Below are 26,300 nucleotides of genomic sequence, written 5' to 3'. Positions count from 1 at the left end.
ACGTGTGAATGAGCTTAGCCTTGGAGGACTGTTCTAGTGAAAGCAAAAAAGCATAGTGACTGCTGAAATGTGAGATGGAGATTTCTTTTTCAGTAAAGCCCCTGTGAAATTATGTGCTGAGCGTATGCAAAATATGGAATTGTCTGCACAGCATTCATCAAGCATAAAAGCACCTCAGAAAACAAAAAAAAAGAAGTCAAAGAGAATGGGAATATATATATATATATATATTTTACTTTTCAAAGAAGATCGCAGCGTACTTGGAGTTCCTTAGAAATGATACTATATATGAGAGGTCTGTCCTGGAAAAGCCCAGCCATTGTTAATATAATGAGGACGGTTTGCATGACATTGATGTAACCTGGCAGCCAAGGAGAGTGGACTGGAGTGCACATGCATGAACAATGACGACTTCACTGCACCAGTCAGTGGGGGCGGTAGATGCTGTTGAGTGAGCATGTGCACTGTGTGGCCATCACATTCAAAATGATTGAGTAGAGCAATGAATCTGCAAGAAATTTTGTGTTAAGCTTGAACATTCCTCCATGGAAGCTATTCAGATGATTCAGAAGGGCCACAGTTATGGACAACTGGTGATTGGCAGCTTCATCATGACAACGCATCTGCTCATGCATCTTGTCTCGTGCAGAGTTTTTTGGTGAACCGTCAAATCACCCAGGTGACTCAGCGCCCCTATAGCCCTGAGACTTCTGGCTTTTCCCAAAACTAAATTCACCTTTGAGAGGGAAGAGATTCCAGACCATCGATGAGATTCAGGAAAATACGACAGGGCAGCTGATGGTGATTGGGAGAACTATGTGAGGTCCCAAGGTGCCTACTTTGAAGGGGACTGAGGCGTCATTGTCCTATGTACAACGTTTCTTGTCTCTTGTATCTTCTTCAATAAATGTCTCTGTTTTTCATAGTGCGTGGCTGCATACCTTCTAGACAGACCTCGTATTTTCCCACTTCCATGAGGTACCCAGAACGGTCCAGCTCACAGAGACAGGAAGTGGCAGAGTGGGTGCTAGGGGCTGGAGACAGGAGGGGGGTGGAGTTTGTGTGCAGTGGGCGGAGTCTCTGATCGAGGTGACCAAGGAAAGTTGTGGAGACGATGGTGGGAGTGGCCAGACAACACTGGGAACGCCTCTAATGCTACTGAACGGTACACGAGAAGTAGATAAAACGGTAAATTCTATGTTACGTATATTTTACCACAATAGAAAAGATTAAAGACAACAGTCTATCCTTATAATTTCAGACAAATCTCCTGTTTACTGGTAATCCCAGCTGAGAATGTGTTCTCTCTCCATACTGAATGTGCTTTTGATTCTTTTCGTTTGGGTGCTGTTCAGCGTGTTAAATGTTTTAAAGAGCAGTGGGAAGCCAGCCTGTCCCTCTGGAAACGGCAGTGGGAGCAGCGCCCCCGTCCTTTCTCATCACCTGTTCGGCAGCCGCCCGAAGCCTCGGGATCAGAGAAGGGGTGGTGCTCGCAGGTGCTGTCCTGAGCCGCTGCTTCCTCGTCCACCGGCTGGGCCGGGGACCTGCCTTCCGTCGTGTTACTGTCAGAAAATGTGGGTGGAGTTAGGGCGATGGATCAGCAGAGGCTGTGTTGGAGAGGTAGTTTTTCACAGGTCCCAGGAGCAGGGGCAGGCCCAGCCAGGAGGTGGAGGGGGTAGGAAACCCAGATATGAGCTTCATCGTGGTGTCTGTGGGAAGGAACAGGAGAGGCAGGACCGGCAGGCTCCGTCTGAGTAGTTTCAGGGCTCTGGGACATGGGGGCTGTCCCTAGTGGTGTGGTATGCGGCCCTGGGGTGACTAGAGCCGGGCAGGGTGGAGTGCTGAGTGTGCGTTTGAGAAGGGAGGGGCTTGGAGGGTGGATTTCATTGGCTGCTCAGGATGGGGGACGGACCTCCAGCCACGGCCTCAAACTGGGTCAGGAGAAAGGTTTAAAAACCACTCTTCCATCCCCCGGGCCATGTCTTCCTGGCAGAAGGTTGTCATTTCTGGGTGCTAGAGCCCCCTGTATCCTCGTGCACGGGGGTGATGGGGCGCTCCCCCCCGCCCCCCGCACAGCGCAGGCGCAGCTGCAGCTGCAGAGGTTCACACTGTTCTTCCCGGCGTTTCCCGAGTCAGTTCCTGCGGCGAGGTGCTTGACCCAGTTGCCTCGCCTGTTTCTGCTACAGCTTCCGAATGTGTCCCAAGAGGACGTCCCTGGTAGAAAGAGACCTCCCCTCGCCTGTCCTCAGAGCGTTCTGTGGCCTTCGCTGCTTTGCACAGAGAGAGCGGCTGGCAGGTGAGAATACGGACACACCTGGGAGAGGCCACACAGAGGCCGTCGATGAACATCTCAGGTGGAGGAGGCGGAGTTCAGACCCAGGAAGCAGGACTGTGTGGTTCACAGACGAGATTTCATGTGTAATCGGTTTCTGCCCCTTCCTCCAAAGTGACCCTCAATGAGGTCGATTCCGTTAGAAGTGTTTTTTCCTGTTAAACACGAAACAAGGAATTGTCAGTGGATCTGCTCCTTTGCAAACACGTCCCCGGGAGGCAGCACAGGTGATGGGCAAGGGCACAGGCTGTGGAGTCCAATCACTGGCTCCCCTCACCTGTGCACAGTGTCCCGGAGTAAACTGCTCAGCCTCGAAGTGCCTCGGTAGCCTCACCCTTGAAGTAAAGGCGATAACACGAAGCTCGTAGGGTTCTTGTGAGAGCATCTGTAGGAAGACGAGGACTATAAACGTCAGGGAGGATGGTCATGACGGTGATCACCATGCAGTCTGTGCCGAGTATTAAAGCCAGTGGGATTTTGTTTCTGTTCTTGAAGAGTCCTCTGGGGCAGTGGGCATAAATGCAGGTTTTTCCAGGCCCGCAGGATGAGTTAGCTCAGATGGACCACAAAGGAGGGGTCATCTCACCTTCTGGGGCCATGGGGGTGGACACACCACATAGGGAAAAGGAGAGTTGATTCGCATCTTAATGAATAAACTAAGGAGCACTGAGTGGGTAAAGGGAAGAAGACAAGTCCTAGAGTAGAGAATGTTCCACGTAGATGGACCATACGCCTAATTAAATTAATGTTTAAGGGTGTGGCATACTCAGGAATTAAAAGCACCGTACAGGGCAGATTGTGGGAGGGTGACAGCAGGAGGTAAGGTCAGAGTGAAAACCTGAATCCAGGTTTAAAAGACCTTGGGTTGTGTGTGTGTGGCTAGTAGTGTTCACTAGTCTAGAAAGCTTTAAATGTGACAGAAAGGACCATCATAGTCGAGCAGGTAATTATTAACATTCTCAACATAAAATAACAGAGGGAATGAAATGATCCTTTAATACAAAGATTGTATTAGTCAGTTACTGCTTTGGTAATGCAGTGTAACGAACATCCCCAAATCTTCCCAGTTGTGTATATTTCTTACTCAGGGTCTTGGGGGTCATCCATGGGTCTGCCAGGTATCTGTGTGTTGGGTCAGATCTGCTTCACACAGTCTCTTCATTCTGAGACCGGGTGACCTGGGACAGGTTATGCCCATGGTGGAGTGGAGAAGTGGCAGAGGGCAGTCTCGCAGGGTTAAAGCATCTGGTGGGAGATGGCATTCATCAGGACAGCTCATGTTCTGTTGGCAAGAACAAGTCTCCTGGCCTAAAGCAGAGGCACAGTGAGACTACCCACCCTCTGCCTGCAGTGAGGAGTGAGGAGGAAGGAACTTGTGAACAACACACCCATTCTGCCACTGAAGGAAATCTACAATCTCGAAAATGTCACAGAGACCTGAGGTGCTGCTGTGGCTTCTGTGGGTCCCTTTGCTGAATATCGGGATATATATATAAAAAGAGAAGAGACAGAGGATTTCCCTGGGTATTGGGGAAGTCTGTGCTAGCATGTACACACTAGCGTGAGAGTTCACGTTCTGAGCGTGGAAGTATGGTGAAGGCATGGAAGGCAGAGCCTGGGAGGCTGGGTGGAGAATTGTGCAAATGGCCTGGGACAGGAAAGGGACAATGATCTTCTAACATGAACTTCAACATGGTCCCAGAGGGAAGAGATAATAGCTCCCAGAGACCTCACTCCATGAACATAAGCATTTTCATTTATCGTATTACATGTAATGTTGAACTTCTAATAGGAAGTCTTTCAAAAATACAGAAAGGCATAGAAAATCACGCAACAGTCGCCCACTCATTGTAGATGTTAACATTTTTCCACATTTGATTCCAGTCACCTGTTGTTACATTTTCACTGTGTGGTAGCATCACGGAGAGATTCCACACGTACTGATGTTCTGCACCCTGCTCTGTGGGCGGTCTGCCTTTTGTCATCCAGAGTTCAAGTTTTAAATCAGACGCCTTTATCGTTTCCTTTGTGATTGGTTTCTGTTTTTTTTTTTAAATAAATTCTTCCCTACCTTGATATCACACAAATATTTCATGTATTTTCTTCTAATTTTTGAAGTTTTGTCCTCCGTTTCCACTTGCTATGGAGTTTCAGTCGTACCCGTGGTGGCTGTCAACAACCCACCCCCGCCGTCATTTTTCACGCACTTCCTTGTGCGGTGTGATTGGGGCTCTCGCTGGATGGGCAACCTTCAGGGAATGGTCATGACTTTGGCATTGGGGAAGCAGCGACCTGTCACTCTCTGCATTCTTCCTGAATTTGGGGTCCAGGACAGGCTCGGACAGCAGGGACAGAGGGTTTAAATAGTTGGCGGGAATGCCGGCCCCTTGCAGAGCTGCCTCTTTGTGGCAGTCAGGGCGGAGCTTCCAGCGAGCGCTGTTCCTTCAGCCGATGCCGACTGCGTGCCGTTGCCGAAACGTTTACGAAAGAAACATAGCAACTGCTCGTTTTTATCCGTCTTTGCTTATGCTTTTCACTGTGCTCTTTTCTTCAAGCACCGGTGGGATTCCTTCATCTCCGCGATGCCCCGGAGAGAGCGGCTGAAACCTTCAGGTGCGGCCGTGCTTGGCCGGGGCGGGAGTGCGGGCCAACAGCGACGTTCGCGGCCTGGGGCACCGGTGGCCTGCGGCAGAGCAGGACTCAGGGCAGCCCCGTGGCCAGGCCAGCCGTGGATCTCAGTGTCCTGGCTCCTCCCCTCACTGTGCTCGTCCCTGGGGGGGGGGGGGGTGACACGAGGGACACAGAGCGCCAACATACGGTCCCACACCGAGTGGTTCCATAAATCTCACACCTGTCGTTTTATCGCCAAGGAGAGTTTCCTCCGCGGGGAATGGAAATTCTGTCTACAGTTCAGCTGAACAACGTAACAGACTTTTTGGGGCACTACCTGCCGGGTGCCAGGCCTTTCGTCTCGTCCTGCGGGCGAGTGACAAGCAGCCCCCACCCTTCTGGCCGCGCTGACTGGGACGGGAGCGAGGACCTCACACCATCAGGCGTGCAAACCTGTGGACCTGGAGGAGGATGGCCCCCCCAGGGGGTGGGGGGGCAGGAAGGCGAGGGGATTGGTTTTGGCTGGCCGGGCTGTGTGCTGCTTCGGAGGGGAATGCCAGTGGAGGTGAGTCTTGAAGGGAGAGCGGCGCGTCATCAGACAGGCCAGCCGGACGTGGGCAGGGCCCCTGGAGCGGGCGGACGGCTCTCTGCAGCCAGGTCTGGGCGAAGCGACTGGGCCGGGCTCCTGCCAGCCCCGCAGGAGGTCCTGAATCCACAGTGGACGCCGCCACGGTTCCCGCCAGCCTGCCGTTTTCCTGGACGCGCATGGAGCGTGCTCGTCTTTCACACCGTTGTCCCCTCTCCGTTGCAGCGGCAGGCTGTCCTGTGTCCCCCAGCGAAGGGACCCGTCCGGGCAGCGTTTCAGTTACCACGCGTGCACAGGCCGGGATGCTCCTTTCACGTATACGGCGTCGGCTAAATTGCCCTTTTCTTTTTCCTGCGACAACCTCCTGACTCTGTGGAACATCTGGGGAAGTTCTTTGCAGGGACATTTTGCAGCCACTCAATGGAGCGTCTGCTGCCTGGGGCTGCCATCAGGTCTGGAAAGCAGAGCTGGCCCCGCCCCCTCACCCCTCACCCCCTCACCCCCTCACCGGGGCATTGCTAACTATATTCATTTCACACCCTGTCACTGGAGAGGAGATTGGGCACAGAGACAGCTTTATCGGCCTGTTGCTTCTTCAGGGTTAGCTTTAGCTGGGGTGTTTTATTTATGTATTTTCATACAATTGGAGAAAATCTAGTTGCCAGGGGCAAATAGATTTGGTAAAGCAGGGTTTTAGAGACTCCATCCCAGGGTGGAGTGGCACTCGATGAAATATAGGCAAGCAAATATTTACTGATTCTCATTACCGGGGACCTGCACTTTGTGAGAAGCAGGAGGCGTGGTTGCTGCCCTCGGGGACCTGAGAACAGAATCAAGGAGAAAGGGCACTGAGGGTGAAACAGCAAGGGGTAATCAAGTGAACTGAAGCAGCACCGCATGTGCACAGGACCGTGAGCAGAGCAAGAGTTAAATCTACACACACACGAGTCAGGTTATCCCGATTTTGAGTTCCAGCAAGTGTTAAATAATGGAGTTAACAATGCTTCATACAGTCACACATTAACGACCCCACCAGGCACAATTCTGCGTACCTAGGATCTAAAATATACGTATGACATACCGATTCCAGAAAGAAAGAATGGCACATTCTTGTTTTTGCAGTGTTTTCGTGTTGAGGGGAGCTGCAGTCCCCTCGCCTGGCCGCAGAGACCACTCAGAGGGCGAGGGCTGCCTGGCCGGGGGGCGGGGGGCGCTCTGCGCTGGGGGGAGTGGTGGGAAGGACATCCTGACCGAACAGAGATTTTAACTGAACTGCAAAGGAGGCAAAGAGGAGAAAAACCTGGGCTTTTAATTTTTTTTTTACTCCTTTCCTGTGGAAAGGTTGGGAGTCAACAGAACACCCTAAGACCAAATATAATGAGGGGATGGGCGTTGAAAGTCGCCAGTTGAAGCTGGAAACGGCAGCTGAGCACGCGATGTCAATAAGTATCCAGACCAGACGGGGGGACGAGGGGACAGATGTAACCGGAAAACACTCGTGACCCTGGCTGAGCAGAGCTGGTCTTCCCGATCCGCCAGGCACAAGCTGCTCCTGCACCCCGAGGATGTCGGACTAGCTTCCGAGGGGTCCGGAAGGGGTGAAACTCCACCTACTGCTCCCCGCCGGAAGCTCCTGGGCAGGGTTTCTCCGACTGTGGCGAGCACCAGGCGCCTGGTGGGCATGTAGAACACAGAGTGCCGGACCCCCAGAGGCTCTGACCTTGCCGGTGTGGGGTGGCCGCAGCACGTGCCTCCCTGAAACAGGTCCTGGTGGATGCTCGCGCTGCCCACGCTGCTGGGCTGGGGGCCGCGTTTCAGGAATCACTGCCTTTGGGTGAGCGTGGCCCATGACCCTCCACTCTTTATGTCATTCCTTTGAAAAATATGTCTATTGATTTTTAGAGAGAAAGAGAGGGACATTGATCAGTTCTCTCCCATTTGCACCACAACTGGGGATCAACCCCGCAACCTAGGTGTGTGCCATGACCGGGGATGGAACCTGCAACCTTTTGGTGTGCAGGACGATACTCCAGCTAACTGAGCCACATTGGCCAGGGCTGACCCTTGACTCTTGACTCAACGCTGGGACAAGTCTGGGAAAATCAGCGGTGTCAGGATCTCGGTCCACCACTTGGCCTGTGTCTTTCCTTTGGGGGCTCCACGTGCCTGTCAGTTTCGCCTGACTCACACGCTGCATCTGGTTTCGGATGGTCCGGTTGGTTTTGAGGCTGGAACTACTCTCACAGCCTTTATACATACGTTGTAATCATCATCAGGAGTGCCGAAATTAGAGATAGAAAAATTACAGTCTCCCATGTATTTTTAGTATCTAAGCATGGCCATTTGATTGTTGTTTGCTGCATTTGTCGTATTTTCCAGTGATTGCCCATAAAAGAGAGAAGTACTTTTTGTACGTATAGCGGTAGCAAATACATTTACGCATAGTGACCAAATGCGGAGACTTCCGTTCTCCATTATTTTATATGTCCTAACCCTCCCCTGCTTCCCAGAATAGACACATACGATATAAGGCTAGATTTATTGGGTTTTTGTGATTCGTACAGAAATAGTGATATATCAGTGGTTTTAGTGTGTCTAGGATAAAGATTTTGTTCCTAGAGAAGAAGTTTCTGAGGCTGTGCAATGAAAATAAAATGATTTTATTTGTTACAACAGGAGACGGCTGTTAGCAGCCAACATTCTGTTTGTCCGTAGACAGACTTTCCCTGTTCAGGAAAAATGGCATCGCTGGCCCCTGGGAACGAGTCTTATCCCCAGCACCTGTGGGTGCAGTCGGGTGCCTGAGAAGGCTACGAACAGTGCTCTTAATTGGCCTAATTGCTTCAGTAATGGAAGACCTTTCACTTATGTTCTTCAGAAACAAGGTCGGGGCATTCCTTAGAGACATTCGTTTGGTCAGTGATGAGTCCAAGGTCGCCTGGTAATAAGACCAGGGAAAGAATTGTGGCTTTGGGGTTCATTCTGTCCCTAATAAAGTTGTATCCTTTTGTTACTTTCTTAGGAGTGGGGCCAAAGGCTTCCTCATAAAGCTTTGCAAAGAGTCACTCTTCTGCAAAAATGAAAAAATTATTTGTGCCAGACAAGTTTATTTTGTGCATTTTAAAAAGTTCTTGAAGGTTTCGGCTGGCCTCTTGGGGCGAGCAAGAGTTGGCGGGCAGGGAGGTTAGACACGGAACCTGGTCGGTTTCTGATGGCTACAGTAATTGCTGATGATGCTCAGAACAATTTTAGTTTCATTCATCAAAGGTGCAAGTAGCCAAATTTTAAAAATGGATACAGTTTCTGAGATCAGGCAATACAGTGTACTGCATCTCAGTAACAAAGATTTCTTAGAGCAGTGGCCCCAACCTTTTTGGCACCAGGGACTGGTGCTGGTACACGGCCCAGGGGTTGGGGATCCCTGTCTTAGAGGATAGTGGTTAGCTACAAAATTTCTGACACCCAGAGAGCCAAACACAAGTGCTTCACAGCCGGAAGTGACATAATCCCGAGAAAGGCCCAAGCTCCCTGGCAGCTGGGCCAGCGGGGAGCGCTGCTGCCCTCTGCTGGTTGAACCTCGAAGAGCCTGGTGGGGTAGAGCACACGGTGTCCCAGCAGCTTCAGAAATGCCTGTTCTCAGGCCCTGCTTCTGGAACAGTGGTGTGTGTGTGTGCAGCTGCCTTCCCAGTCTCACGGGGCTTTGGGGCAGGGTGGAAGCCACCACAGGCGGAACCGTAATGGTGACAGGATGTGGAAAGTGTAGTTCTTCCTGTTAGCTCTCTGCTGGAGGGAAGGAACGTCATGTTATGGGGGTGCTGGTGGGGTCGTGCGTGACCCAAGTGGAGGTGATTGCCACAGACAGTTCCCATATTTTCCTACGCGCGGTGGAGGGTGGTCATTCCTGCCGGGAGCGGGTGTCCCGCCGAGGGCTGGCCGGTCTTCAGCCTGGCCAGACGGAAAATCTACCTCCCGAATTGGGTTGCTGGGGTACGTGCGGGTAACAAGTAGATGGCAAAGTGCCGCGTACACGGCATTGTTCGAAGGGGAGTGGATTTAACCTGGGAACAACTCCATTTCACTAAGTTTGCTTGCCCATGACTTTGTTGAAATGCGCTCAGGCGGCAGCATGACCCATGACGGGTGCAGGCTGTGCACCTGGCTCAAGCCAGGTTCACAGGTCAGTGCTGCCGCTTCCCAACAGCCTGGTTTTGGGCAAGTTACTCAACCTCGCCGCTTCTCCTGGACTGTGTGCGCCCCCGTGCCAGGGCGGCCGTCAGCGCCCAGAGCCCGTGCACCTGGACTGGGACCAGCTGTGTGCTGCCCGTGGCCGACACCGACCGGTGGTTCTTCTGCCCCAGATGCAGCGATGCCTCGTCTCCAAGTCCCTTCGCTCTCGTTCACCTGCCCAGCGATTTTCCAAGCTCTCTTGCGCACTTAACCAGCCGTGCGCTGCTTCCGTTTTGTCCTTAGTTACTCCATGCTTGTTCCGCGTCTCAGTCAGAGGGAGCGGGGAAGAGATGTGGCGTGTGGCTGCCTTCCCCTGCATCTCATGAATGGATTCCATTCCTATTTCAGGGCTGGAATGAACCGCGATCGACCTCGGTCGGGGCTGCCCCGTGAACCGGAGCCCTGGGTATTATGGGCTGCCGGTCATGCCGACTGTTTATTTGCCTCGTCACGCATGTCGTAGTTATTAATCACATTACATGGATTATGTCCATCAGGTCTCATCGTAGTATAATCAGCAGGTTTTGGACATTTTTCAACAACACAGAGCTGAAGGGTTCATGCAGATTTATACAAGTCAGGGAGCAGGGTTCCTCTTTCTCACTTGTATCAACGTAAGTCGTAGGTGCCACAGGCTAACGGTGGCCCTGGATAGGGTGACGATACCAGCAGGTGACAGAGCGGCTTGACAGTGGTCACTCATCATATGGCAGTTATTGCTGTGGTGCTCAGTGCGGGCCAGGCCCTGTCCTAGGCAGGGGGAGGTGCCGTGCTGATAACATACGGTCACCCCCTTCGTTTCCTAGGGCTGCCGTCACAAACCGCCCCAAAGAGAAGTTTATTCTCTCATGGTTCTGGAGGCCGGACATCCGCAATCAAAGTCATTGTGAGTCCACGCCCCATCTGGGGCCTCAGAGAAGCCTTTTCCTGCCTCCGTCTCATTGCTGGTGGCTGTGGGCAACCCCCGGTGTTCCTTGCTTGTAGACCCTCCAGCTAGTCTCCGTCCCCGCCTTCCCGTGGTCTCCTTCCCGGGGCAGCCCCGCCTTCGGGCGCCCCCTCCTGTCCTTACAAGGACCCCGGTCACCGGAGGGTTCAGGGCCCCCACTACTCTGGCGCAGCCTCATCGTAACTTAAACTAGTTACTCAATTACAGACCTTATCTCCCAAGGAGGCCACCTTCACAGATTCTGGAGGTTAGGACTTTGGCATGTCTGTTCTGGAGACACAGTGCAACCAGTTACAGCTACGGAGTGTACGAGATAACAGCCTGCTGTGGAGGGAGGCAGGTGAGCAAACACACAGACAGTTAGTACGTAATGCGTGAGTGGGATTGAGTGCCCAGGAGAATCAGCCTCAGGGTGTCGGAGGGCCGAGTGTGTGTGTGTGTGTGTGTGCGTGCACGCTCGCGTGCAGCTCTGGTTAGGTTGTTTGGGCAGGGGCGGCCTTTCCGACAAGGCGACGTTTGAGCAGAAACCTGAAGGAAAGGGCGAGGCAAGAGTGTGGATTCCGAGGGGCACTTTCCGGGTAGAGGAGACAGCAGGGGCCTTGAGGCCAGAGCTGGCCTGGCCTCCAAGGAGCTGACAGGTGGCCTGTGTGTGGGACACACTCAGTGGGGGGGAGGGGGCAGGGGGCAGAGGCAGGTGCGGATGGGGAGGGGCCAGGACAGATCCGAGGGGGGGTGTGCAGACGACGGCGTGAAAGCCTTTCTGAGGAAGAGGGGAACCATCCTAGAGGCATCCACAGTGGAGTGACGGGGTGCCACTCGGGTGTGCAAGGTGGCTCCTCTGCTGTGGGGAACGGACTCTGGGCCCGAGGGAGCCGGGCTGGGCGCAGCAGGGGCCGCGTGCGCGTCACTGTCCTGGTCTGGGCAGTGGAGTGGGGGCTCCGGTCCCGCAGGGAGCCCGACGCCCTCTCCCTCTGGTCACTGATTCTGCCCCGATTCTGTGTCAACACCGTCTTCCAGGGTGGGGTAGGGATTGACAGTCACATCATCGCTGGCCAGACTTTCTTTAACATTGTATTTTCTCCCAAAATTTCCCGGAGCTCTTCTTCCTCTTTCTTTCCCTGCTCTGCTCTTCCTTTCTCGAGCAGTGTAGTTCTGCGGACACGAGATGAGGTGGAGCGGGGGGTTCCCGCGGCAGGGAAGCTGTGGTCTCCCTGCCGGGCGGTCTGATGGTCACTGCGGAAGATGGACTCACAGATAAGGAGAGGACCAGAAGGAACCTCGTGGTGATGCAGTGGAAGCGAGGTCTCCTTTCACTGTGGCCACAGACGTGCAGAGACCCCGAGGGGAGGTGTGTGGACGTGCGCTTCCCCGCACACACCGTCCCGCTCTGCCGCTGTGCCCGCCTTGGGGGCTGAGAGCCGGAACCACGGCCAGAGCCCCATTCCTGGCCCCTAAAGACCACCTGGCCTGGCGGGGGGGAAGGGTTCCAGAAGGGCGGGACATCGCAGAAGGATCTGGAATGCAGCCTGCAGGGGCTCCCACTGGGCACGATGTGGGCATCAAAATAACCGAAGATGGTGTCAGGGGATGTCCCTGCAGAAGGAAACAGGAAGGAGTGAGTCCATCTATGTCCGAACGGATACGCTGCGTGTTTCTTGAATTTAAGAGAAACGGGGTATGTGCCTCAGTCACATCGTCTCCGCATGCTGGCGGAATGCACGGATGCGAAGAGTCCCTCCGAGTGCAGACTCCGGCAGACGCAGCTCGCTCACGCGGTCAGCGTGGCCGTCAGTGATGCCCTGGGGGGACTCCCGTGTCGCCGGGCAGGAAGCAGCGAGAGGAAGGTGGCGTCAGATCTGCGAGGTGCTGCCAGCCTGCCAGGAACACACACCCGGACCCCACGGTGAGGAACCACAGGACGAACTCGGCTGGAGGGAGGGACATTCTACAGGATCCCTGGCCCGTCGTCTTCGGGAGCGCCAAGCTCTGAAGGTCGAGGGAAGGCGAGAACCGTCCCAGCCGGAAGGAACCTGAAGAGACGTGAGGACTCTGCAGCAGCCTGTGCGTCCCAGGGGCCGGGAATCCTTTCGTCGTTAATGACATTATTGGGACTTCCGGGAAATCCCCGAGAAGCCGGAGAATTAGATGGTGGCAATCGGTCAGTACCAGTGTCAGGATTTCGGTGGTCGTCCTGCGGCTCTGCAGCTCTTGGCGGTAGGAGACTCCCCCCGGAGCCTTGGGGAGCGAAGGGGCCTTGGGCTGGCCGCTCTCACGGGGCTGCGGCGAGGAGACAGCGTGCTTTGTGCTGTGTGGTCACCACCCTTCCCAGACCTGTGGCCGCTGCAAATGAGTGCGTTGAGAGCGCGCACCTTGACCGTGCAGCAGCAAAGTAGGCGATGCCTAACCATTCGGCCTGGTTTTGTGCTGCAGCCGCTGCTACATTCTCTCCCTGGTGTGTGAGTGCTGAGACCTCGGGGTGCAGGGTCTTGTGCTTTTCGCAGGTGGGATGTGGGCGAGTTCAAGGTGAACACGGGTCCCCACGGGGGACAGTGCAGCCATCAGTGGAAACAGGACAAACAGGGCCAGACAGACAGGACTCTGGCCCCCGGAGGGCCCCCGCGGAGGAGCCCTGGGGTGGAGCGGGGCCTCCTGAGGTCGGAACGGATTGAGGGGCGTCTCAGGGCTGCTGGGGTCGGACGGCGCCTGGACACTGTCTTCCCACCGGCATTTTGGCAGGCGATGCCTGCCATGTCTATTCACTGAAGTTGCCTCCCTGAAGGCACAAGTCGAGCCGCGTGTGTACTGGGGACGAAGAAGGGAAGCACAAGTAGGGAAAAACGAGGGCCTCTGTTTGATCTCCTGCCCGTCGATCCTGTGAGTGAACCACTGCATTCATGTCTGGATGGCGTTCTGAAGCTGAAGAGCCGCGTCTCTTACTTCTGGGCTTTGTCCGGCTTCGTCTGCCAGCCTGGGCAGTGTCTGTGGTCCCATCTCTGCCAGCATCCTGTCCCCTTGGCTGGTGGGGCACAGGCTTTTTCTCTTGTTGAGGCTGCCACTTTTTTTGTTTTTGAATCCTCACCCAAGGATATGTTTATTGATTCGAGAGAGAGAAAGGAAGGGAGACAGACAGACAAACATTGATGTGAGAGAGAAAGACATCCATTTATTGCCTCCCGTAAGTGCTCCGAGACCCAGGATTGGACTTGCAACCTAGGCATGTGCCCTGACTGGGAATTGAACCTGCAACCTTTTGGTGCACGGGACAATGCACCAACCCACTGAGCCACTCAGCCAGGATGAATGCTGTCTGTGTTTTGAGTGATGTCTTCTCTTCATCATTTTCCTTTCCCCCCCTCATCCAGGCTACGAGCTGTATTTGTGCTAGCAATGTTCCCGTCCATTTCGGCTCTTTCCCATCTCACTGTGTTTTCGTCTGTTAGGCTTGGACCCTGAAGAGCTTGTAGTGACAGAGAGCCGACTCTGAGTTGAGCAGTGGCCTGAGAACAAAGGTCAAACTCTGACCTCCTGCTGGATCCCTCAGTGGCTGTTCAGACGAACTCCTAGCGTGGATTGTGGTGCAGGTGCCTGGAGCCTGTTGGTGGTTGGATTTCAGCTCAGCGAGACCCTCTTCTCACGGAGCTCCTGTGTGTGCACGCGTGTGTCCCATGTGCATTTATTTGTGAGTAACTGGGCCAATACCAGTGTTATTTTGGAATTTAACCCTTGTAAGATCAAGGGTGGCATTAAGAGTTCGTATTTCACCAGCAACGGTCCCTTACAACCCTCAGTTAGGAGAAATATTTCTCTGTGGCTCTGCAGGTTTCTTGAAGTTTGTGATGGCTTTCACGAGGGCTGTGAGACGCAGGCCCGCGGGACGGAAGAGACACCTGGGGAAGGAAAGCAAGGGGTGCAGCTCGGGGGAAATGGGTGCGAAGTTTACAGGCAGCTGCCCCTTGTGACCCCAATTTTGGTTCTAGATTTCCTTCCTTATTCGTGTTTTCTACATTCCAGCGTCTACGCCGAGTTTCTCCTTATATAACGTTCCCCAAATCCTCTCGACTTCAAAGAATTGGTGGTTTTCCACTCCTAAGTGCTTCACTTGGCCGGCCTGTTTTCCTGTAGACTGGCCCTTTGGGTTGCACCTAAAATCCTCGTTGATGGGTGGGCCTTGATGTTTTAGGAATCCTCACTGGAGGATTTGCTCGTTGACTTTAGAGAGGAAGAAGGAGGGAGAGAGAGAAACATTGACGTGAGAGGGAAACATCGATCAGTTCCCTTCCGTACGTGCTCCACCTGGGGATTGAACCTGCAACCTAGGCATGTGCCCTGCCCGGGGATCGAACCTGCAACCTTTTGGTGAGTGGGACGGTGCCTGCAACAACTGAGCAACCTGGCCAGGGTGAATTTTGATCGTTTTTAGGAAGCAGGAAATGCCGTTGTTTTCTTCCCACTGATTGATTTTCTCCATGGATCACCAGTATGATTGACACACAGCTGAGTGGCACTAATCTTGTTTTGTTGCGGTCCCGAAGACAGCTTTGCCAACAAGCTGCTTTGTCTTCGATCCGTAATTCAGCTCTCATAAAACACCAGCCATTCACGTGAACATCGACAACAGTGGAAAAGGAGGAGGCTTCGCTGTGTTTGCTTTCAGGTTCTTGGTGGATTTCCTGTTCTTCCCAGGAGGAAAAGGTTTCGCAAGTAATGGAAGGTCACTCGGGGACGGCTAAGCTGCTCCCTGGCTCACAGGGTCTCCAGCTGGGTGGTTTTGTCACAGTGGCTTGTGAGTGCATGTCTGTCTAGCTACCGCATGGGACTTGGCTACGGGAGTTTGGGTTACATTCATCCCTACCTAATCTCCTGATTTTGTTTCTGTGGCAGCAGTGCCTCGCTGAGCACAGTGCTGCAGGGACTCACACAGAAAGACCGTTTCTGATAAGCTCCAAATCTTGCGTGGAACAAGTCACAGTGATGGCCGGAAGGGCGTGCGTTGTTGGTGACGAGGCACAGCTATCGCAGCAAGTCTCACACACAGAAGTTCGTGTTTGACAGGATTGTGCAAGATGATAAAACATCACTTTTAGGTGTCTTCACACAAACAAGGTTGGGGTACTTTTATTTTCCTGTAGGAATGTATCATTTGCTGTCAGCAGCTGGAGTTGAATTCCTCTCTGTCCTTCTGGGGGAGGGGTTCTTGGCCTTGGCACAGCGGGCACTTTGGATGAGATCGTTTTTGTTGTCGAGGCCACCCCGTGCGTTGCAGGACGTTCAGTGGTTCAGCGGCACCCAGCCTGCACCCGTTCCATGCCAGTAGCAGCCCTCCGGGTCTGGGCAGTCCCAGGTGTCTGCAGGCCTCAGGCCCCGCCCAATGCCCTTGGGGGTAGGGATGCCAGAGTGGGCAGACAGAACACAGGGCTCCCCGTTAAATTTGAATTTTAGGTAAACTAAATATCTGTATTATGGTTAAGTGTCCATAACATAAAATTTACTGTTTTAACCATTTCAAAGTGTACGGTTCAGTGGTGTTAAATATGTTCTCTTGTGTCATCATCACCGCCGTCCATCCACAGGACTCCTTCATCCTCCTGAACTCGGGACCACCAAACACTAACTCCGCAGCCCCTGCAGTCCTCCGACCCCGCCCCCAGTCCTCTGGCCCCGCCCCCCAGTCCTCCGGCCCTGCCCCCAGTCCTCCGGCCCTGCCCCCAGTCCTCCAGCCCCGCCCCGGCAGCCCCCACTCTTCTTTCAGTCTCGGTGAATTTGACCGCGAGTCTCATGGCAGTGGCATCACCCGGTATTTGTCCTTGCGTGACGGGCTTATCTCACTCAGCACAATGTCCTCCGGGCTCACCCTGGGGTGTAGCCTGTCTCAGAGTTTCCCCTCTTTTTGAAGGCTGAATAATATTCCATTGTTAGATAGACTGTAGCTTCTTTATCCATTCATCTGCTGATGGACATTCGGGCTATTTCCAACTTTTGGCGAATGTGACTAGTGCTGTTATGGACATCCGTGTTTATGAAAGACTTCTTTAGTACGAGTATGTCCCATGCAATTCTGGATTATACTGATGTTAAAAATTATCCATTGTTTATCTGATTTTCAAATTAAATGGGCATCCTGCTGTGTTCTATCGTACTGGGGATCCTGCCTGGTGGGGAGTCCGGGCTCTGGGCGCGGGCTGCATGCTCAGTGGTCGTCCCTGGGATTGTCACTCACAACGTGCGTGAAAAACCCGGGGTGTGCCAGCGCAGCGGAGCCCACGCAGAAGCACGTGGCACCCTAACCTGCACATTCCTTAACTTCGTGAGTCGACAGGCATTTGTTCTCCGTCTGGGAAAGGCGGCGGAGGTCCTGACCTGTCTCTGATCCGCTTCCCACCCACGTTATTCTGGTGAACTAATGTGTCCCGAGAGAAAGGAGTAGTGTGACTGGAGTCTTTGAAAAGTCCACTTCAAGGTGCAAGTTGGGATCCTCACTGGCTGCTTGTCCCCACTTCCAACGATTTCTTTTTCCCCCCAGAGAAAGCCCCTTACAGACCGTTTCTACTGAATTGAGGTCTGTCACGTGTGGCTGTCGAGGCTGTCACCTCTGAGACACGGGGACTGGGCTGAGTCCTGGTTCTGCCACCAGAGGGGTCACCCACCCTGAGCCTCTGGCTCCCTACCTACGTCTTCCTCAGGGGGTCACCACGGAGGAAAGGGAAACAGCTCAGGAGCGGCTCCTGCCCCAGACTCCCCTGTGCGTGGCCGGTGCAGTTCTGCGGAGCTGGGTGAGCTTTGAGAGCACGGCAGCAGAAATACCTGCTAGCGTGCATGAAGCACTGGTGTGTTCTGTGCACAAGCCCAACGTTTTTGCATGTTGTTGCATTGAATCCTCACGTCGAGACCCAAGGCTCCTGCTGTTGTGGTTCCCTTTACGGATGATGCGTGTGAGGCTCAGAGAGGTCCCGATTACTGGCTGTGATCTAGTGGGTGGTAGCGTTGGGATTGCTGTGGGCATCATGGTTGCAGAGGGCACAGTCGGCCTCACCACTTAGCTGCCCTGCTGCCTGTGGGGGTGCTTCTGGATGGGACGCGGGGCGCAGAAATGACAGGTGGGGAGCACTGCGGCAGGAAGTGATGCCCGCAGGCAGGACAGCCCTGGGGGTTGCCCTTTCTGGGTTGCAGCAGAGGGGGCAGCCCCTGAGGCAGCCCCGAGAAAGGGTGCTTCTCTTGGCCACCTTTTGTGCTTCCAACCTGCTCAGAATGTCCAACTTCCAAAGTCTCATCCGCGTGGCACCCGGGACTCCAGCCAGCAATCCCAAACATGAGAAAATATGATATCTATTTTTCACAAAAGCCAAAATGGCTTTGATTTACCTGTATTGACTCAAGAAGTCAGCTGGTTACCACTCACTCTCCTGCCAGGCGGTGGGACCTTGGACTTGGGTCCTGGGGTTGGGTGCACCTGCTCTCCCAGGACGCAGGCCTTCCTTCCGGCTGCCCGCTGCCCAGGAGTTGCGAGTGTCACATTGCAACTGTGCGTTGACACAGCGTGGCTCCCTCTTTCCCTCCTTCTGTAATGCTTTGCTTCGGGGCTGGGAAGGAACCTTTAGTCACCGACTGCTGTGAAGAGACACCAGCTTGCCCGGAGCGCCGCCCTTCGCTGAGAGAGAAGCTCTGCACCCACGCACGGCGCCCTCTGCAGACTCACCTGGGGCGTCACGTCCAGGCTGGGCTTCGGGCTCATGCCCAGGACAGCACCTCTGCTGGGCTGGGCTTGGGCGATCCGCGTTTCCAGGGCCACGTCCTGCAGAAGGGAGGTCGGCAGTCAGCTCCTGGCTTTCAGGACCCTCCAGTTGAGACTTTGCAGCGGGTGTCAGGTGCTGAAAACCAGAGCTCCTGGATGGAGACCGGAAACAGGAGCTGGGCTCCAAGTGGCTTCATCTTCCATCCAGAACATTGTTTCCCGGGAGAGGCCCGGTGGGGGCGTCTGGGATGGGCGCTTGGTTTCTGCAGCGATAACACTGAGCCTTCGCTCGTACTCCCTCGGCGGTCCCTGCTGAGTCTGTATTATGGGCTTAAGGCTCGCTCAGTCCAGTGTCTTTTTATTCTCCGTGAAAGCTCTGCGATGATTTAACGACAGAATTTAAGGAGCTTGTCCTATAAATACAGGTACATGGGAAAAGGTGAACTCCCCCCCTCCCCCCCCTCAGTGAGTTGAGGGCAGCAGTCAATCAAAGGAGAAGGAAGGGAGAGGGAAAGACCTCCCCACTCCTCCCGCTCTGTCTCTGCCCCACCCCAACCCTGCTGCCCACCTGCCCTGGGAGTACCACCTACGCGCGGTCTGGATGCTCAGGGCAGAGGGCGCACAGCCATGCACACCCAGGCGCATTTGGGAGTTGGGAAGGGGCATTCTGGCTGGTGCAGGTGCACTGGGGCCCCACAGGTGTGGGGCAGAAACACGTCTCTGGAAACTCTACTGCAACGCTTGCGAGAAGCCCAGCAGAGGGTGGATGGGGCTGGGGTGTGAGCACATCCATACAGGCGGAGACGTGTGGAGACACGTGTGACATGACAGGAGCACGTTTGCACAGGGGCTTTTTTCAAATGACTCTTTTGCTTGGAGCATTATCCTGGGCCTTGTGGGCCCAGCGTTGGTCTGAGGGACCAGGGGAGGCAGGGCTGGCATTACGAACGGCCAGGCTATCCTGGCGCTTCGAGGCCGTGTTCATGGTGATACCAAGCGGCTCCGCACTATGTGGGAACTCGGCCTTCTCCCCTGCTGCAGAATCACGATGGTGATAGGCAAGACCTCCCTCCGTGTGTGACCTTAACCAAGTTGCGCACTGCCCTGGCCTCAGTGCGTTCCTCTAACAAACAGTGACCAGAGGAGCTACCACCTCCAGGGGGACGGTGGGCACCAGGAAACTCTTTGGAACCATGGGACCGCCTGAAGCCGGCCTGGCTTCCGTCGGAGTCAAGGGGCCCCTCGCGCTGGAGCCGAGTGGCTGCTTGCTGTCAGGGGTGCTGCAGAAAACGGTCACCGGCCATGGGGTTGGGGACAAGATGATCTCGGAGGTCTCCTCCACCAGTGAGACGGCACACGCAGAGTCCCTCCCTACTCGTGCTTCTGGAGGGAAGGGGGTGAATGACGCCCCTCCCGCAGATGCACTCAAATCCTGACCCCTGGCCCCTGTGAATGGGAGCTCACTCGGAAACAGGGTCTTTGTGACATAATTAATTTAAGAGCCTTGATATGAGATCACCCTGGGCTTAGGGTGGGCCCTGGGCCCGCTGGCTGCTGTCCTTTCAAGAGAAAGGAGAGGGGAGCACCGTGTGAAGAGAGAGGCTGAGACTGGTGTGAGGCGCATGTAAGCCAAGGACCCCCCAGGGTTGTTGCCACCCCCGGGAGCCATGAGAGAGGCAGGGCATGGCTTTTCTCCCAGGGCCGCTGGGAGACACCAGCCATACACCCTGTGACCTTGGACTTCTGGCTGCTGGGACTGTGATACAGTAAATTCCTGATGTTCTGAGCCACCCAGTTTGCGATACGGTGTTTCTGCAGGCCCGGGAAACTAGTACGGTACCTGACCCACGGGAAGCCCTCAGCGGATGCTAGCTGGTGCTCACGACAGCCACTGCGGTGACTTCAGCGCTGGGACTGTGTGTGTTCCTGCAGTGACATTCCCAGCCCCGGGGGATGCTGCCCCCCGTCCCCGGCAGCAGAACTCTTCCACGTGCCCCGTTTGCGGATCGCCCGGAGGACAGTGTTTTTGGATAGCCCGGAGGAGAGCCGCTGTATAGGGAATAAGCGAGGTCCTGCCTTCCGGGTCTGCAGGACGTCCCGGGTTGGAAGGAGCTTCTGTTCTCTAGAGTCAGGACAGTGAGACCGAGGACGCCGGGTCATGTGTCAGAGCTCAGGCACGACCTACAGGGCCTCTCCTGGGAGTCCGTCTCATTTGTGCTCTCCCTCTCCCGACAGCGCACGCGCTCACGGCGTGGGACCTGGGGGCTGGAGGGGTCTAGCCACTGTGACCCGCAGCTTTGCTAAACTCAGGCTCAGCTGCTGTCCCTGACCCAGTTTCAGGGGCTGCCTCTCGGGCCAGCTGTCCGGAGATCAGGCTGGAGGGAGTGATCACACTCCCGTGCGCGGGAGGAGAAAAGCGAAGGGGCCGAAGGACAGGGGGCGGGCGCTCCTGGGTTTCAAGGCAGGGGCCGAGGTTGGTTCTGCACTCAGTCCGGGGGCAGGAAGCTTGCACGAAGGGAGGGTTCCCATGGGAATTCAGTTCTCACGCTCCCTTCCTGACCTCCTTTAAGCAGGGCCGGCCTTGCGGAGCGGGCGTCCCCGAGGGGACGGCTGTCTTCAGCACTCTGCGTGCTTTTCGCAGAAGTCCGTGGGTTTCCTGGAAGTTTTACTCGGGATTCCAGTGAGTCCAGCCATGGTGTTTGCAGGACCATGGTTTTCGCCAGTGACACTGACGGCGAGGGCTGTGGCTGCAGCGGTTCCCGTGACCTGCACCGCACAGCCTTTAGGGAGGAGGCGGCAGTGGGTGGATTGTCCTTACCGGCTGTCCCCCGACTACAGAGGAGAACCCCCCCTTCTCTGACACACAGAGGGTGGGAAGGCTCCACATTCTCACCCCCTGTCTGGGTTTCTCCTCCCTGAAGTGCGGCCATGTGACCTCTGTTTACAGCCCTTTTCGGCTCTACATCCAAGTTCACCCCTCAGCCACAGGGGGAGGCATCTGCACACACTTACAGGTCAGGACCACTTGAGTGCATGGCCAGGTTGTCGTCACCTTGATATTTCTGCCCGTGACCTGGCACTTCCACTTCCCCGACCTGCTTTCCACCAGGGTAGCCGAGGTGTTTGGGGCCCGTCACCTTCTGGATATCCAGTTCCGTCTTGGGTGTCGCCCTCCCGAGTGTGGTGTTCCGCCCCCCTGCAGAGCCAGCTCCCCGGAAGCTCCCCGCCCACGTGCCTGCATGGCCAGTAGCCCCCGCTCCCAGATCCCTCGGGCTCCACTCACGGGTGACCGTTCTGTGCCAGACACTTAGGGTGCCAGGGAGGTGACAGAGAGGACACTGAGAAAGTACGTGGCCCTCGTAGAATGTGAAGAGAGTTGCGCATGCAGGCGGACTTCTGCCGGGACAGAGAGAACAGGCGGGTGGCCCAGGACCCGGTTTCCGGTGCCGGACCTTCGGTGGTGGCCTTTGTCGAGGAGACTGTACTTCCTCCTGACACTGGTAGGTGGCTGGTCCCTTATCTCCTCGAAATTGGAGGGTCTGGCTCCACGTCCTGCCCCTTCAAGGCTGCGCCATTCTGTTCGTTCCCTGCTGGGACCTGTCTCGCCTCCTTGGACCTGGGATGCCCCTGGAGGGGCTCTCTGGTGGGTCTGCATCGAAGCCAGCTGCCCCAGGGCCCGTGGTTTGGGGAACTTCCCCGAGAGGAGATTTATTCTGGCATCTCTCTAGCGTTCCGTTCCTGCGTTTACTCAGCTGGGTCAGGGGGAAAGCACCTTTTCAGTGAGGGGCTTTGAAAGACACAGAAACACGCGAGACTTGACCCCTGTTCTCAGGACACTAAGTGCGGAGAGTGGAGGCAGATGCAGAGGCAGCAATGATGAGGTCACACAGAGCTTCTGGAAACCTGGGGCAGTCGGCGGCGTGTGAAGGCCCGTGGCGTTCGGGGGTGTCCTCGGGTTGCTTTCTGTGTCCGCGGCGTCGCGTGAAGGCTGGGCCCGCCCGTGTCCGCAGCGTGCTGGCCGGCGGCTCTCTGGCCGGCCTGGAGGAGCGTTACTGTTCTCTCCGTCCTTCCACTCCGGCCCGCCTCCCCCGCCCCCCGACAAAGTATGGAAATCCTGTCCCCACGGATCTCGATCACAATGCCCAGTCTCACAGCCAGAAGAATGCATGTTTAACCCCGAGATGTCGAAAACGGCCTAAATCATTCATGCTGCCGTCTCTGAGTCTGCTGCCGTGTCGTTATTTTTCCCAGGCTCCGGGAGCCCGCGGCCCCACACCGCCGGGGGTGTGCCGTCGCCCTCCAGCGAAGGCGGGCCTGCCCTTAAAATGTGCGAGTCATCAGCCCTTGCAGCGCGGGCTCCGGGCTCCGGGAGGGCCCCGGACTCGCGGCGAGGACGCGTCTCCCAGACGGTTCTGTGGCTGATCTGGGTCACGAAGCCAGTGCGGCTGCGGGTGTCCGGGGAGCAGAAAGGGGGCTGTCAGTGGCTTAGAGACCAGAGGGAGGGGCAGGAACAAAGGAGGGGTAAGCCTGGTTTGTCTTGAGACTGGCAGGAGAAAGTGTTTTGTAGAAGGGGTCAGGCCATCGTTTTTTTTTCCCCCCTTAAAGAAGTGTTACTTCTGATTTTCCCCCAGGTCTTGTCACACTGAAGTGGCCCTTGGGGAGGGGGTGGCAGGGGCCACTCCGGCTCAAACCCGGCTGCTCACACGCTGCCAGGAGCCTGGGGGATGGGGCTGTGGGGCCAGCTGCAGGCTCTGTGGGCAAGTGAGAGGTGGAATGAGAGGTGGCCCGGAAGTTTCCGGGACCTGGTACAAGCCAGGGGTCGTGAGGTCGACGAGGCTCTCACCATGAGCATCCCTGAACTTACAGCTGACGCGTGACATCAGGTTGGGTTCAGGTGTACCACACAGTGACCAGGGTTTCAGAAAACAACCTGACCACAGGTTCCTAATGTTTCTCTGGTGTTTGAATTGCAAGGACCTCAGAGATCACGTACTCTAACCCTCCCAGTTTCCAGGTAGGAGATGTGAGGTCAGAGCAGGTTAGTGGCTGTGCGAGGTCACGGGGTTCAAGTTCACGGGGGAGCCCATGGCCCTGCGCAGACTTGCAGCTGCTGCATCAGTGCATCCTTGGGACTGTGACATTCTGAGTGTGTGTGTGTGTGCCAGGCATTGCTCTCGGTGATTTGCAAGTGTGAAACACGTTTAATTGTCACCATAACGCTGAGAGGTCACCGCCATTATCCCGATGCACTTTTAGACGGTGAGTTGGAGGCAGAGATGGGTTCAGTGTGCCACTCAGGGTCCCACAGCCAGGAAGTGACAGCTGGGATTCCGCTGGGCTGTGGGCCTCTGAAGCAGAGCTCTGAGCCACTGGCCTGTGAGGCTTGCTCAGCCTTAAACATGTTTTGGTAGCTGGTCTGAGATCCTCACCTCCATTTATAACAGCACATCCCTAGGGGAAATGTCTTTTAAGATACTGAGAGAGAAGGGACCCATCACCCCAGAGAAGCGCCGAGGGGATGCAGGAACTCGGGCTGTTGTCACGGCAGCTGTTGGCAGAAGGACGACAGAACGATGTCATACGTAGTGCTGGCAGCTTGGGGACAGAACACAGGGGATGGCAAGGCCAGTTTCAGGTGTCCTGGGGTGAGCCGAGTCTGGGTGGGGGCCCAGGACCCTGGCCACCACGAGGGTCTACTCTCAGTGCCCTGCATGAGGCTTGAGCTGCCAGCATCGCCGTCTGAGTCTCAGCTGACAAACTTGGGCTCAGTGAGGTGCTTCCCTGTCAGGCGTTCCGCTCTTGGTCCCCTTTGAATGTCGGTCCCCAAAATGGGCTGTGCCTCTGGCCCACTGTGGCTGAGTCCTGGGGTCCTTCTTGGTCCCAGATGAACCCCAGGAGACGCAGGCAGCTCTCTGTTGGCCAGCGTGGAGCCAGGACCACCCCTGTCCACCTCAAGGTGGTCCTGCTTTCCTGGTGGCCCCTCACATGGCAGATGCCCAAACCAGCCAGGACTCTGCAAGGTGTTCAGAGGCTCGTTAGGGGCCATCCTGATCTCAGGCGGAGGAGCGGCTGGCCCGCACAGTCCTCTCTCTTCCGGTGTGTCTGGGTCCCCGCAGATCTGCAGAAGGTGCCGTGGGGGTGTGCTTAGGACCCAGTGACCAGGACAGGTTTGCTTACAGAGCTCCACCTTGACCCAGCAGTTCCTGGCACAGTCAATAAATATTTGTCGATTCGGTGAGTGAATGAGTGAACCGAAGTCTGCAGAGAAGTGTTTCCAGAGCAACAGGATGTCTGTGCTGTTCTGACACACAGTGACCCTACTGTCCATCCAGGTCCTGCCAAATAGCTCGGTTTCAGCATGGACCCGTATCTGTTGCTCCTGGCCGTGGGAAGCCAGACTAGCTGTCCCTTGTGCCTATGGCTCAGCATGGATTCTCGAATTGCGAGCACAGTGCCTACTGAGTCAGTGGCAGTGTCGTGCAGGGCCTTCCGGGAGCATGGTGCCCTCGGAGGTATGGGGAGTGGTAGCCTGACCTGGGAAGCTGTGACCTTGCACAATAACCTCCCCAAGGACAATGGGCCCCTTGTCTCCTCTTAGGGCTGTGTGATCCGGATCACCTGAGTATGACACGGTAAGAAGAAAGAGACGTGCCAGACATGCCATTGTTTAAAAACACTTGGGAACTACAGGTCTCGACTAAGACCCGTGTTTGTCCCGCATTTTGAGTTCGGACTCAGAGAATGACAGGAGGGTTCAGCTCTGATACTGCTAACAGCTGCTCTGTGTCGGGCATCTGTTGAACACACTGCAGGGCCTTTTATACTTAATGTTTCTAATTCTCATGGTGACCTCGCATAGAAGAACAGTAGTTGTTTTTTCTCATTTTACATGTTAGGAAGTGGATCTGAGAGTCGGTAACACGCCTGAGTTTACGGAAGGGGCGGGGTGCGAATCCCACTTGTCTGAGCCTCTGTGGCACCGCTGAGCTCTGATGGCACCGTCACCTCACAGGTCACTGCACGGCCCTCTGTAGACGGTGCAGCTGCCGCTTGCTCCTCCCCAGGAGACCATCCCTTACGTCTGCTGAGTAGTCAAAGCTCTGTGGGTGACAGACAGGCCATGAAGTCCTAACATGAATACTAATTCATCCTGCGCGAGGTGTATTTAATATTTATCTAGTCTAAGTACATTATAATTCAGAACTTCTATTCTCCTGACAACCTGTGAAAAATCATACGCTTCTGATTCTAAGCCCTGGAGAGCACTCGCCGAGTGGTGCGGCTGCTCTCCACATTAAGCCCAATTTATACTCATATTGGAAAAATCCAATTTAATAACGTGTGAAATGGAGACCGATGTCCCGGCACCACTCCTCTGTCACTGTCACGATGTGGAAGGTGAAGTTGATGGTAATGGCAATAGCGGGAAGGATGAACGGTAACGATTATTGAGTGCCCATCGTTTATTGACTCCCTCAGCCGTGTTATGGGGGACGGCTGAGTGTCGTCCCGATGTTCAGGAGGGGAAATGCTGCGTCGAGACAGCCACTGGCTCACTCCGGGTGGCTGGGCGTGCAGAGCCACCCACGTCAGCCTGAGTTCAAAGTCCTGCTCTCAGCCACGGTGCTGCACTGTCTTTGGGTGACAGGAGGAGCTTTGGGTTCTTGCTTTGGAAGTAAGAATGTGTAAGTAGCTATACCAGTAAGGCTAAAAGTGATCCCACACAAAATAGATGATCCAGCCACTGTCGTATGTCTAGAGCAATTCTGAGTACAGCGTCTGTACGTTTGAGCATGACACAGCAGCTACGTTATCTTAAAGTGTTTATGCTTAGCCATAGTTTTGTGACATTTCATGCTACCTCTGATAA

At 55.1% G+C, this 26,300-nt stretch overlaps 1 protein-coding gene across 4 annotated transcripts in view; it reads left to right on the top strand.

The window, feature by feature from the left end:
• Nucleotides 1-26,300, top strand: part of DISC1 (DISC1 scaffold protein) — a 262,910-nt gene that overhangs the window by 158,742 nt on the left and 77,868 nt on the right. The window contains exon 10 of one of the 4 annotated variants that reach the window (XM_045817210.1): nt 14,142-14,199. The exons of the other annotated variants lie outside the window; for them this stretch is intronic. Coding sequence (XP_045673166.1) covers nt 14,142-14,185 — 44 coding nt within the window. The 3' untranslated portion in view covers nt 14,186-14,199. Of the gene's footprint in view, nt 1-14,141; nt 14,200-26,300 lie in introns of those variants that run through there. 4 annotated transcript variants of the gene reach the window in all.

The sequence above is a fragment of the Phyllostomus hastatus genome, unplaced genomic scaffold, assembly GCF_019186645.2.
Source record: "Phyllostomus hastatus isolate PE091 unplaced genomic scaffold, TTU_PhHast_1.1 phas_contig_148, whole genome shotgun sequence".
Lineage (NCBI taxonomy): Eukaryota > Metazoa > Chordata > Mammalia > Chiroptera > Phyllostomidae > Phyllostomus > Phyllostomus hastatus.
Note: the sequence above shows the minus strand (reverse complement) of the source record. Positions and strands in the feature narration are given on the sequence as shown.